The sequence below is a fragment of the Octodon degus genome, unplaced genomic scaffold (assembly GCF_000260255.1).
Source record: "Octodon degus isolate 3935 unplaced genomic scaffold, OctDeg1.0 scaffold00016, whole genome shotgun sequence".
NCBI classification, from domain to species: Eukaryota; Metazoa; Chordata; class Mammalia; order Rodentia; family Octodontidae; genus Octodon; species Octodon degus.
Window position 1 is genome coordinate 17396015 of NW_004524592.1, and position 13635 is coordinate 17409649.

The following is a 13635-nucleotide window of genomic DNA, read 5'->3' on the forward strand; positions in this document are numbered from 1 at the left end:
TTTCTTTCTTTACTTTCTTTTTGACTGAGATTCAACCCTAGAGCCTTTAGCTTGCCAGGCAGGTGCTTAGAAAAATAAATCTATTGAGAAACATCTGGTTGTTGCATTGGATGAGTAACCATAGCCTCAACTCCCTAACAATCTGCTTCTTTCTCTTTCTGCCTATGGAAGGCACTGTTTCTGGCCTTCCCTTATTCCTCAAAGGAAACAGTATATGTACACTTCCTAATGAACCTCTTCCTGAGCATAAGAGCATCCTCCACGCACCCCAGCGATGATATGGCACATCCACTCAGGGGTAGGGATTCATTTCAGACTCCACCCTGCAAAAATAGCTTCCTTATTTGAGTGATGACAGCCATGCACACATGCCAAATCCCCTTCAACACATCCATTTCCTTAATTTCTAGGGATGGAAGCCTTCAGTTTGAGAAGTTACTCTGGAAAACAAGATTGCTTTTTTCTTTTCTGCTCCTTACTCCAGGGCTTAAAAAACAAGAGATCATAGAATTTTTGTTTTCCTTTATAATCATCAAAATACATATGCAGAGGGCAAGAAATTGAACACCGGAGAAAAAGAGGAATAGAACAGCAGTCTTTCAATTATTCTTTTGTATATAGCACCAAATATTTCCATCTGCATACTCTACAAATGGACTTCTCCTATACCCTATGGGTAATGATTCTGTCCAGTTATACAGGGTGGATACCAAGGAAACAGTAATAACTCAGTCCCACAAGTGACGACTGGCCACAAATAGGCATCATGGACACTGTCCACGTCCACAACATATTAGAACTTTGTGCGATATCCTATCCCCAAACTGTTAGAAGTGCTGGTCATATATTTGCCATCCCAGTATTTTTGTTATGTTTAATTCTTAGTAATTCTTTACTATCATGAAAACTTTTTCTTAGCTGAAAATAAATAAATAAATAAAGAGACTTGAATATCCAAGGGAAAAAAATACATATGCAGAGAGAGAGAGAGAGAGAGAGAGAGAGAGAGAGAGAGAGAGAGAGAACAAGAGAAAGATGAAGAACAAGCAAGCAAGAGAGAGAGACAGAGAGAGAGAGGTGCATAGATTTGAGGATACCTAGGAGGTATCAACAGTAAAAGATACTAAGCATCAACACAGGAAGAGACTATGTAGAATAACTTGTCAGCAAAAGAAGCAGCGCTGAAACATGAGTGGGCAAAAATCTCAGCTACTGCAAAAGGGCTGGGCGATTTCTTCTGACACAAGGAGAACAACCAAGGACAGGATGCCTAAGCAGGGATGACAGCTCTACCTCACACACCCGCTGTGTTTGGTTGCGGTCAGCTCTGAAGCACTGTACCAAGGACACATCAGAAGCAAAACTCCCTGCTGTTGGCCTGCAACAGAAGTCAAGGTGGGAATCCACAACTCTGCAGGCGCCTGTCCAGACTCCCCCACTTCCTCCTCCAGACAGTGCCTACAACCTCTTCATACTATCCACTTGGGATTTCTGGACTAAAATTTTATGGGCCCCATTCCTACAGGATCCAATCCCCAGGTCCACTCTGGTGCTTCCAAATGCTACTGCTGTATATCTCTGTGCATCCCTTCTCTACCTCTTCTCATTTCTCAGTTCGTGACAGTTTCATCCCAAGCCCCTACTGAGCATAGTCACTAGTGACATCTCTTTTTCTTATACCTTTTCTCTAACCATTGTTCCCACCTTTTGCTGTACCTGAAACAGGAAGATGCTGCTTCCCTAAGGGCTATTCAAGTGGTGGGTATTCACCTTCCCACATTCCTACTGTTCACTGTGCTTTCCAAAGCTGTGTTTATGTTCTTTTCTCCTCACTCCCTTCCCGACTGCTCCTCTGCCTCCAGATGTCCTTAGGCTGCATTCTCTCACTCCCATCCCTTTTTCCCTTGATGATTTTTAGCTTCTTTATTGCATTCATACATGGATTTTCCAAAACCCCACAGTTTCAGTTCTCAAATTCCCCTCTACCAATGATTTTTTCTTTTGTCTTTTTTACCTCATCCCCTCACTTCCATACTCACACTCTAGACTTCACCCTTTCTAACCATTTTTAACCTTCCTCCAAAATCTCAATGCCAGACATACAACCCTCTGACCAACACCTACTCTACTGCCAATTTATTCATCCAGTTCCAACACTCCTCCCACCTCTACACTACAGTCCACTTATTCATTCACAGTGTCTACTTGTGTCTCCACTCTTAGCATAGAAGTCTGTGCATGCTCTTTATAACACCTTATTTATTTATTTGTATGTATTCCTATGTCATTTGTTAGCATTGTCAAGAACATTATACAAATTGCACCCCTCATTATAGATTTCATTCCATGTGACCTTATGCCTAAACATGACTGCAGAAGAGCACACACACACACACACACACACACACACACACACGTACCTGGGCTTTAAATTCTTGAACATGTTCTCTGTACAGCCCCTTGATACACCTGGCCACCATGCCATTAATCTTAACCACAATGTTTTCTCTTCTCAAGGTCTATCACTTTTTCTTCCATCTTTCCTTACAACCAATGACCTTCACTTGTTTCATTAAAAAAGAGAAGTAATAAAAGGAGAACTTCTATTCTACTTCCATCTAGCTCTTTCACATGCCCATGCTACTTGCTATTTCTTGGACCATATAACATTCCCTCCTAAACTACCATACTCATGCAATGGCCAAAACCCAACTTGTACAAAAGCCCCCATGTACTCCACAACACCATCCAGGGAATCTACTTTCTCTCCTAACTCATTTATTTTTTTTCCCTCCTTGTTGGTTTTTTTCCAACAGTGAAACAAAAATGTTATCACTTCTTACTTTTTTTAAAAAAAGCCTGTCTTGATCCCACTTCCTTATCCAGCTACCTCCTTGTTCTCTTCCTTCTATGTAGTCCTTGAAGGAGTATTCAGTCTGGCCACTGTTGAATGAGCTTTCATTCAGTGGGTTTCACGCCACTGAATTTGCTTTGATCAAATTACTAGTGACTACCACAGGCTAAAGCTCATCTTCAGCTCCTCAGCATATTTGATCAGCACCACCTTATAGAGTTGATCATTTTATTCCCTGAATATAATTTTTTCATTTGCCTTCCAAGACAAGATACACTTCAAGTTTTCCTCCAACATCTATAGACATATCCCAGGGTTCCTTAAGGCATCTTCCTCATCCTCCTAACTTCTGCAAGTTAGAGTACCACCAAAGTCAGTCCTTGCACCTCTTGTTTTTTGATAAACACTCATTGTTTTGGTAACCTCATCTACTTTGAAGGTTTTGAGTATTATCTATATACTGAGAGCACTGAAGTTCCTATCTTCAGCCCTCTTTCCTGGACACCAAACTCATATAAATAACTGTCTGCTCCTACCTGGGAAGTCACACCAACAAATCAAACTTAACATGTTCAACACTCACCTCTTGATTACCCCTTCAAACCTGCTCAGTACAGTCCACTCCCTCACAGTACCTAAATACTCTTATTTCTCCCATTCAACTCCAAACTTCATTCCCACATTTCCTCTTCTGTTCTTATCCAACATTAAATTATATATAGATACAATCCCTTTTGATCCTTTTATCTCCCCCTCCTCTGATCCCCTTCCCCATCTACAAAGAGCCTGTTCCTTGTTTTTTCCTTTATTTTCTCTTTAATTTACTCCTATTCGCACTGTCTTTAAAATGCACACAGGACTTAATCACTTCTTACCACCTTGTACTGGTGTGAAACACTGCACCTCTCCACTAACGTGTCACACAGTGTTCCCTCTTTCTGCCCTTGCTCCTTTTCCAGCTGAACGTTACTATTAAAACGTAAGTCAGCTTATGTCACTTCGCTTCTAAACTCTCTAATGACTTCTCATTTAGAATTAATGCCAAAGCTCTTTAAATAGCCTACAGGACTTACACGGCCAATGCTGCTTCCTGCTCCTCTCCTTCATTATCTGGCTGTCCTTGACCAGCTACCATGCTTCTTGGAAGGAGCTCCTGGCTGTCACTGTATGCCTCTTTGAAAGGGACTTCCCCCAGATAGTGCATAGCACCATGCTCAGCTCTGCTTCTTTGAGCACCTGTCCTCAGTGGCACACAGCTCTCCCTGCTTCCTCCTCTTCTGCTGCATTCTTCTCCACATCATGTATGGTCTCCCATCTCCATATTTATCACTTTTTTTTTTCTAGTGTGTCTTTCACCTGCTAGATCACACACTTTAAGCTATACGCAAGAAGGGTTTTTGTCTCTCTTTGCCAAACTCCATCCCCTGCCCTAACACACTGCTTTGAACCCAGGAAGCACATATTACATGTTTGATTAGACAGATGACAAATGTTATATCTGAGATCAGACAGGCAGGAAATTATGCTGTTGTGACTACAGCAGAAATGAGCCAGGCAGGGCCAGCCAAATAGCTCAGTGGATTAAAGCACCTGCAAGCAGGCGCAGGGGCCCTGGGGGTTCAATCCCCAGCCCTGCCATGCCGGCCCTGCCCCTGGAGCACACTGAGATGGCATTGCGACTGGGCATGGTAGTGCATGCTTGTAATCCCACCTCTTGGGAGGCTGTAAACAGGAGGATCACTACGAATCTGATCTAGTAGCGAGACCCTGAACACCCTGTAAACCCTTCCCTAAAATAAAAAAAGAAAAGAAAGGAAAGAAAAAGTAATGAGCCAGGGAGAGATGAGAGGCTGTCTCACAGTAAGGCAGTGAAATCCATGACTTTGAACCACAGGAAGAGCATATTCAAAAAAATTCCCAGCACATAAAGCATTCCGTTACAATCCAGACCATACAGCAGAGGAGTGAAGGCAACAGCCACAGCATCATTTGCAGGAAGCTAGCCTTGACCCTTCTATAAGGAAAAAAAGTCACCCTTCAAACAACTGGAGTAAACTTCAAATAAAATCAGACCTTTTAGAGTGATGTACAAGTAGTTAATGGAAAGTCGCTGCTGAAATTATTTTACATTGAACAAATACTAATGTTGAAACTTAAAATTCTTGATTCTTGGAATCTGAGGTATGATTGAAAAATATGATCACTGTTTAAAATTGCTATTTGATTTATTGTAGTAGTAAGAGACACACTAACCCTCCTCAGAATCTTCCCCCTCACTTCAAACACACAGTTCTATCCCATCATTCTTGCCATTTTCGGAAGCAGTTCTAGAAATCCTCTTTCTTGAATGTCTCTAGTTATGGTGTCCTGGCTGCCTTGATGTCCTAAATGGATTCAAAGTGTGCGTCTTTGTCAGTCACTTTAACCTTGTGAAAGAGCCAGAAGTCACACAGCACCAAATCTGGTGAGAATGTTTTCTGTGAGCTTGCCTTTCCTCTGTAGGAAACTTGGCAGTCATGGTCACCAAATTTTTTTATCACACCTTGTAAAGATACTCTTTGCTTCTCTTGAATGAAAGGCCAATAATAACACATAGATATATTACTTATGCATATATTTGTGCCTAATTTAACTCTAGCTGTCCATAGTTAATTCTATGCTCCAGTAATTCCATGTTCCAGTAATTCCATGAATTCAATTCTCTTTTATACATTTTTGTTGCCTTTATAAAATCCCAGGATAATAAAATTGACTTTGGCAGTTTTTAAGAAGAGGTCCAAAGCAGATGGATCCAATACTATTTGAGAAAAAGATTTTAGTTCCACAAAAACATTTTAGCTTAATGCAACATAGATAAATACTGTTACCCCAATTTCTATTAAACCTAATCTTTTCTATTTGATGACACAGGCTATGGTAATATCATTTTATATTCTGTCCTGCCTATGAGGATCAGTACTACTTTTGTTAATGCTGAAGTTAAGAATGAATAGCAAGAGATTCATTATATAACATGGGCTACCATTCACTAATTTCAATAAATGTTTGTTCAACTGGACATTTCGCAGATATTTCATTTAATCATCATAACACAACACCCTATGACTTCGGTGTTCTTGTGATCAGTATCAGTGAGAAGGCCTGAAGAACTTGCTTGTCCTGAGTCTCTTAGCCAGAGTGTGGAGAAAATGAGGATTTGATTGTAGCACCCCCTGTTGGATGTGGCTCCAAAACGGCCAAACGGTCTGAGTCACACTATATGAGCATATGCTAACGTCATTGTTGAGGATACCTACTTGTTCTTCATGCCCTGGTATTTTAGGGACATGGAGATTGTCTTATAAGTGGTGATTTGACTTCACCTTCTATTTCTGAGAAAGGAAACACAGCTTGTAACTGACAATTCTTTATATTTACAGCTCAGCAGGAAAAGGTCAAGAGCAAAAATTGGGACACTTTAAGAATCTTCAGCAAGTTTTTGAAACTAGCAGTTAATTGGTAGGATTCTCACCCTGACTAACTATATATGGTGATACCTGTGAACTAAGCAACTGCACTGAAGATAGCAATGTGTAATGGTAGGGTCATGCTTGGAATGTCTGTCATTCTGGTCTTCTAAATACATACTGCTTGTCATGACATACCAATTACTGCCTTACTGTATCTCAAGTAAACGTTTGTTTAAAAAAAAAAAAGGGTAATAAATGAAAACAAGAGACAAGAAAAAAATGTCACAGGACTGTTCTGCCACACTGCTGTATGTGGTTAGATTTTTAAACTTCTGTGTAAAAATATGTAGTTGTTTATTCTTATTTTTTAAATATTTTTTATTAATTTTTTCTTCATATTCTGTAGGGACTTAAAGGTTAACATATCAATACTTGACAGAAAATACCTGTTCCATGTTATGCCTAAAATGTTTGGTAGTCAGATAGATAGTGAGGTTAAGCTCACCTGCGTAGGTTATAGGGTAATAACAATAAGTTTGTCTTCTGGAGGGTTAACAACCTAAGTTTGCAGACCAAAAATTTTGCAGAGAAAAAGAAGGACTGCAAGGACAGCCAACATTTTGGCCCTAGCCTTTCAAGGTCAGTGAAGACTCAGGACATAGAAGAATCTGTACTGTAACATCATGTAACTCAGTTGTGGCAAATATTCTGATCAAGGAGCTTATGGGGCCACAGAGGAAAGTGGTCAGTGATGTAGAATGTGCCTAAGGAGAGTCACATGGAGAGAAAACATTCTCTCAGGCTTTCACAGAGAGCAAATTGGTCAAGCAATGGTGGTGACTCATCCACATGGCTGACACTGACAAAGGATCTACAAAGTGTGGTACAGGGTTTCAGGATAAATCTTGAGGGGATCTGACTGACCTTATCAGATACAAAAGCTACATTTCTTTTTATATAGGTCTTGCTTTATCTTGGTCTTAATCATCCAGCAGAAAAGTATAAAAACGAAGTATAAAAAGTAAAGCCATATTAATATGCTGAGCTGTAAAAGGCTCAAGTCAACAACTTCGGACATTTCCAGTCTTACAGAAAACCCACTACCATTATGGACTACTGGACTATATTGGAATATTTTGTTGAATTCATGCACCTATAATATTTGAATAACAATGGAATACCCTTCTCTGACAAAACTAAATAAAAAAGGGCGTACAAATGAACAACCATTTTGTATCTGTATATTCAAAATAGTTAGGATAGATATACAGCTACATTCTCTTAATTCAGTGAATAGAGAGAGTTGTTCTAATAGGGTTTGTGGACAGGATATCATGTCTGCATCTTGCACAATGAATAACCACTAAGACAACAATATGCAATGTATTAATTATTGAAACTGTCCTACTAATTGGTTTTGAAACTGTCTCATTGCTATTTGTTTCTCAATAAAATTGTTTAAGAAAGAATTATTAATCATTGTTGTCATATCTGGGATTATAGCCAATAAACTACCTGTAACAGCCCTTCATGTGGAGGTTGTCACAGTGAGATCAGTAAAGTTTACACATAGTAAAAATACCTGGACCTCCTGGGACTTTTATTGGCTTATAAAGTGGCTGTAAATTTCTGTGAAAATGTTACTGAGTATTTCAAATATTCCGATTTTAACTCTGTAGTAGGATTAGATCATGCATTATTACTATATAGAGATGATAGAAAAATATCAGCTTTAGAAATTAATTCAAAGCTAAGATCCTTCTTTTCTGAACAAAAAAAAAACCTAATAAATAGACTACTGGTCTAATCTTTTAAAGAAAATAAAAGTTAACAAACAGATTTATAATCATTGGCAAAATAAAAATGAAAACCTCAAAACCTTTCTTAAAGGTATGGTCTTGTGCTAAATTTATAAATTTTTCCCATATCCTTTACTTTATTAAAGAACAAATGGAATTTTTGGATTAAGTTTCAAAACTTTCATGGTAATTACATGACCAATTTTATAAAGGAAATCTGATTCAGATTGCAGTTTAAGGAATCTTAGCATGCCAACACGTGATATTTTTGGAAAGACGATACAGCCCAGATTGTCTTTCACTGAGAAATACAACAGGGTACAGAAAGTCCTGGTTTCATAGTGTATGTCATAAGGCACCTTAAAAATTCAGGCTTAGAAGCTAAGTAGAGGAGATGTTTTCTTCTGTCCCTTCACGTGCCTCATTCACTTCAAATACTACACATTTATAAACAGTCTCTTTGCAGAATGGTTGCCTCTTTGTCCCTCTGGGGCACTTGGAAATTATTTTCTGCTATATTTTATTTGAGATTTAGCAGACATTGTTGGGGTGTTCTTTGATTCAGAAGTTCTTTTAATGATCTATTATATTAATATAGGGATGAATAATGTTATTTTTTATATTAACAATGGCACATTAACAGTAAGGCTTCAGCTTCAAAATGAAGGACACCATCACTGTGTATTTTAAAGGACAGCTCTAAACATCTATTCAAGAAGGTGCCCTGCAATGCCAGGTAGGATGACACATGCATCTGAGCTCAACACTCAGTAGGCTGAGGCATAAGAGTTCAAAGCCAGCCTGCAGTACATAGTGAGTTCAAGTCCAGACTGAACTACATAGCAAGACCCTGTCTCAAAACACAAAATACAAATACAAAAAACAGCAAAAAGGTGTTGTGCAGTAGATAAAACCTACAGGTATCTATTGTGATCCTGATGTCACAGGAAACAGGTGTCAGTGACACTGGGAATATGTGTGACCATCTCTGGGCTCCGTCTCTGTACTTGTAGTCCCACTTTCTAATATCTTGTCTTAGCTAACAGATAAAGTATCTGATGCTAAGCTTCAGAACAAAGCATGTTACACCATAGCTAATTCATTACTATTAGTCACTGTATTTCCTCAATCTAATTACTAGGTGATTGAGAAAATGTAATATCATAGTTTGTGTAGAGTTCAATTTTAATTTTTCTTTTTTTAATTTTTCTAATTCTTGATGAATCAGATATAGTTATTGCAATCAAAACACATACACAGTAGAAAGTTCTTTCATATTTCCTAATTTAACTCACATTGTAATACAAGGATATTGTTATTAGCCTATTTGAAAGATTAGAAAAGCACCATGTTCTAAGTTGAAATGACGTCTCAGAAATGACAGAACTTTTATATGAGCTCTAAATTCTGCACAGATTTTGTGACATTGTGTTGCCTTTTTAGAAAAGCAAATACACTCCTCTTATAGTGACATGTTCATGAGTGGCTGGTCACTACCAAAAAATTAAGCTATTAAAATGTCTTAAGCTAACACAAGATATTACATTGGTCTATAGATCTTGTAAAGATGTAGTATCCACTGTTGAGAGACTGTTCTTTCTTAAAATAACCCTAAGATCTTTCATATAATTACATTTTTTTGGAGGGGGCAACTCAGCCCACCCTGGGGGTGGGGCTGGCACCTCATGTGGTGCCAGGAATTGAACCACGGTCCCCTGCATTTGCCTAAGCAGGCACTTTAGACTGCTGAGCTATCTTTCCAGCCCTAAAATGTTTGTTATAATTTGAGGTAACTTAACTTGATTTGAAGTGATGCTAGCATCATTTTTGTTAGGTTTTCTTTTTCACTGTTTTGGTATTTTTTAACAGAATGCCCAAAAGTAATAGCTTCATCATTTATTTACTAGAATATTGCAACTTTATAAAGTTCATGAATTGCATGCAGAATGAGGCCAGGCTGAGTTGAAACTGACACACAGAGGAGGAACTGAGCGGGAAAGATTTGGGAGAATTGTAAGTTTTGGGACAAGAACCTGAGTCAGCTTTTGAAAAGTTACATTTGAGAGATTTATTAATTTCAGCAATGAACATATTTAAGATAAATGGGCTGATGGATGTAGTAAGAACATTTAAGCACTCTATAAATCACCTGGAGTTAAATAACGATTAACAATTCCTGCTAATATATAAATCAGCTAGGATTATTTATTCCCAGGCAGGTCTCTATCTCACTCATACATACACAAACAAACACACACACACACAGTCCACCACCACCACCACCAACAACAACAATGTTTAACAAACTATAGAGAATATTGGGGTTCTCTGGACATTTTAATTCATGATACAAAGCAGTTTAAAAATCCCACAAAATATCAATATTCTAGAAAGCAAATGTGGAAGATTCAAAATATTTAAAAACTCATAATATTCAATGCAAATACTCAGAATTCTCAAAATATTTTAAAATACATGCTATTCTCTCAAAGTCTTTATTGCATGAGTGGAAAGAATGAATAATCCAAACTTTATTTAAACTAATACAGCAGCTTCAGATCCTTCTAATTATAAACATTTTAAACCAACTAGAAGAAAAATGGGGGATACACCTAATTTTTTCCTCTTATTTCTCTATCTCAAATTTAAACAATCAATTGCCCCTCGGCAAAACATACATAGCAGAGAAGAAAAAAATAAGATCCAGATTCAGCAGTTGATGATAAATGAGAAGTAAAACATTCTTGATTAATATTTCACCTAAAGATAACCTACATCATTTCACAGACAACACTAGATAGTTCTTATCTATCTAGTTTGCCTGGATGTTACTCCCAAATACACTGAATGTTTGGAAGATTAGTAAGATGGCCAAGTAGATCTGTCCAAGGCCAGCTCACTTATCTGAGTAAATCCAGTATAAATGAAAAGTAACCTTGGACTCTGGGTCTACATCTTCTTTGTACGAACCAGGGCAAACCTCCCAGCTTACCTGGTTGCAGGTATTGATGTCGATGCCCCCTTTCAGGTATTCCACGACTTTGTCCAGGTTGCCTGCTCTGGCAGCTCGGAGAAAGCTTGCATTGCTGTCAGACTGTGAGAAAAAGAAAAGACCATGGGTGAGTTACTGATAAAATAAAAACATGTCAAATACAGAAAGACAAGAATGTTTACGCTGCATATCAAAAAACCTCTAAAATTCCCAAAACTTACTCTAAAACATGGTATATTAGCCACAGAATAAAGATAGCAACCTCACAATACTTCTAAAGTTAAGGATTTTTTAGAAAAATATATTTAGTACAGGGTCTACAGGGTCTCACTACACAGACTGAACTCGCAGTGGTCCTCCTGTTTTTCAGCCTCCTAAACCCTGAGATTACAGGCGTGTGCCACCACGCCCAGTCTCCATCGCTGTCTCAGCGCGCCCCAGGGGCGGGGCCAGCATGGTAGGCCCCACCCCCCAGCCCCCACCCGTGTGTCCGCCTAAACAGGCGCTTTAATCTGCTAAACTATTTACCTGGCCCAAGTTAAAGATATTAAAGTCAATGGGGAATGTGTTCCACTATATTAAAGGGAGTAAAAGAATCACCAAAATTAAAATAATTGTTACTGCACTATTTCAACTCTTTGGTCACACTCACAGATGAATTTACATGAACCCAAGTACCACTGTTAACCTTTTTGTTAGCATCAGGATCTTAGTGACTTTATACTAAGCCCAATGTCAACTCAAAAAGGAACACGAAGGCTAAAGGAAACTGAAGCTACTAGGTTTCTTCTTCCTTTACTGTTGCTTTGAAGATGGATCTACAGAAGAACGCCAAGTGTGGGTTACTTAACCATCCTGTGTCCTCATTGTCAGAGAGTAAAGGTCAGCTCTGAGGGCATTTTGAAGAAAGAGTACAGCACTGGATGGCAGGTATAGGACAGGATTGAAGCAAATTTTGTTATGCCAGTGATTTTATGAAAACACTATGACATGTGAGCCAGGTGACACAGCACCAAACTAAAATCTCTTGATGAAGGCAATCACTGCAGAAAGACACTGCTGTCTGGGTTGTGTGTTGTTTCTTTCAAAGATTCTCATCTTCCCATACTCTCCAAAGAAAGACCTACCCCTAGGAGAACAGCTGAACTCTCCTCACGAACAGTCCTAAAGTGCAGCTTTCCAGAGATTCGGTTAGAATCATTCTGGCCCTCTCCTTGGTTAAAAAAATGCCTGACTTTCATAGTTCAATCCCCAAGAACAGGAGCTGCACAGGCCCCACCCCTGGGAATGCTGAGCTGGTGACAGGAGACCAGGTGTGGTCACACACACCTATTATCCCAGCACTAGGTAGGCTGAACACGGGAGGATCACTACCAGTTCGAGCTGTGTAGTGAGACCCTGTACCAAATACATTTTTATTTTTTTTTCCAAATATATTTTTAAAAGTCTGACTTTTAAACCAAAATATAATAGTGATGATAAATTTTTATTAGCATACAAGATACTTGCATAACAGTTATAATTTTTTGTGACATACTATCTGACTAAAGAGACAATGGTAACGTGAAGAGGGCTATCGCTGGTGTATTGGGAAGTGAGACAAGAGTAGCTGACTCTTAAGCATTTCCCTCCCGGGTCCTCCCTTCAAAAGCAGCACTTTCAGGGACTCTGGGCACAGTCTGTCAGATCTATGATGATTTATGGCAATGTACAGATATGGAAATGGAAGTATTTTCTTTGAGAATGTCAGTTATATGATTAAGTACACATTGTTAAAATGGCTTCCACATGGGCAGACTGAAAAGCCCAAGACTAAATTCACCTCATGTTAAATCCAAACACTATAATGGCTGATGGATTTACAGATCAGACAGACAATATACTAAGAGCTGAAGGGTGTGGCTCAAATGTCTACATCCAGACTCCACACTCATGCTTCATCAATGCATCACGATATGATTAATCTGCAATTGCGCACTGTCTTCCCACCCCTCTACCCTGCCTCACGCTCCATCCTTCCTGAAATCTGTGCCCTGGCATGATGCCTCAGGAAGATCTGCAGTGCCACAGACTGCACGATGACTCATTTTAACATGCCCGCACTGTGAAATTATTTTGCTGTTCACAGCAAATGCTAAATTCTAGGAGGATTTTCCAACCTTGACACTGCATATGTAAGACGACTGTAATAAAATGGATTATGTCACACTAACATCTCCTGACATCTTATTTTTACCACAATACAATAAAACTGAAATGTTTTAGGCCACAGATATAAGATGTGAGAACATTATTTCTTCATTAACAGGTTTTTCCAACATAAATGGAGGGGCTCTAATTTATATTTTAGGTTGTTCCTAGAAAGCACTCCCAATTTGTACATGAAGTAAATAATTTATACATGAAGCAGCAATGCTTATTGAGTGTTTACTCTGGACCAAAAATAGACATAAGGGACTCGCAGGCATTATATCATTAGTATAGTAATATCACCGTGGAGGAGCTACTGCTATGCTCATTTAATAACTAAGGCAAGAGGCT

At 38.7% G+C, this 13635-nt stretch overlaps 1 protein-coding gene across 35 annotated transcripts in view; it reads right to left on the reverse strand.

The window, feature by feature from the left end:
- Ank2 (ankyrin 2) overlaps positions 1-13635 on the reverse strand; it is a 370586-nt gene that overhangs the window by 208497 nt on the left and 148454 nt on the right. For all 35 annotated transcript variants that reach the window (XM_004626671.2, XM_023710116.1, XM_023710124.1 and 32 more), the window contains exon 2: positions 11095-11196. In XM_004626671.2, the coding sequence (XP_004626728.1) occupies positions 11095-11196 (102 nt within the window). The remainder of the gene's footprint in view (positions 1-11094; positions 11197-13635) is intronic.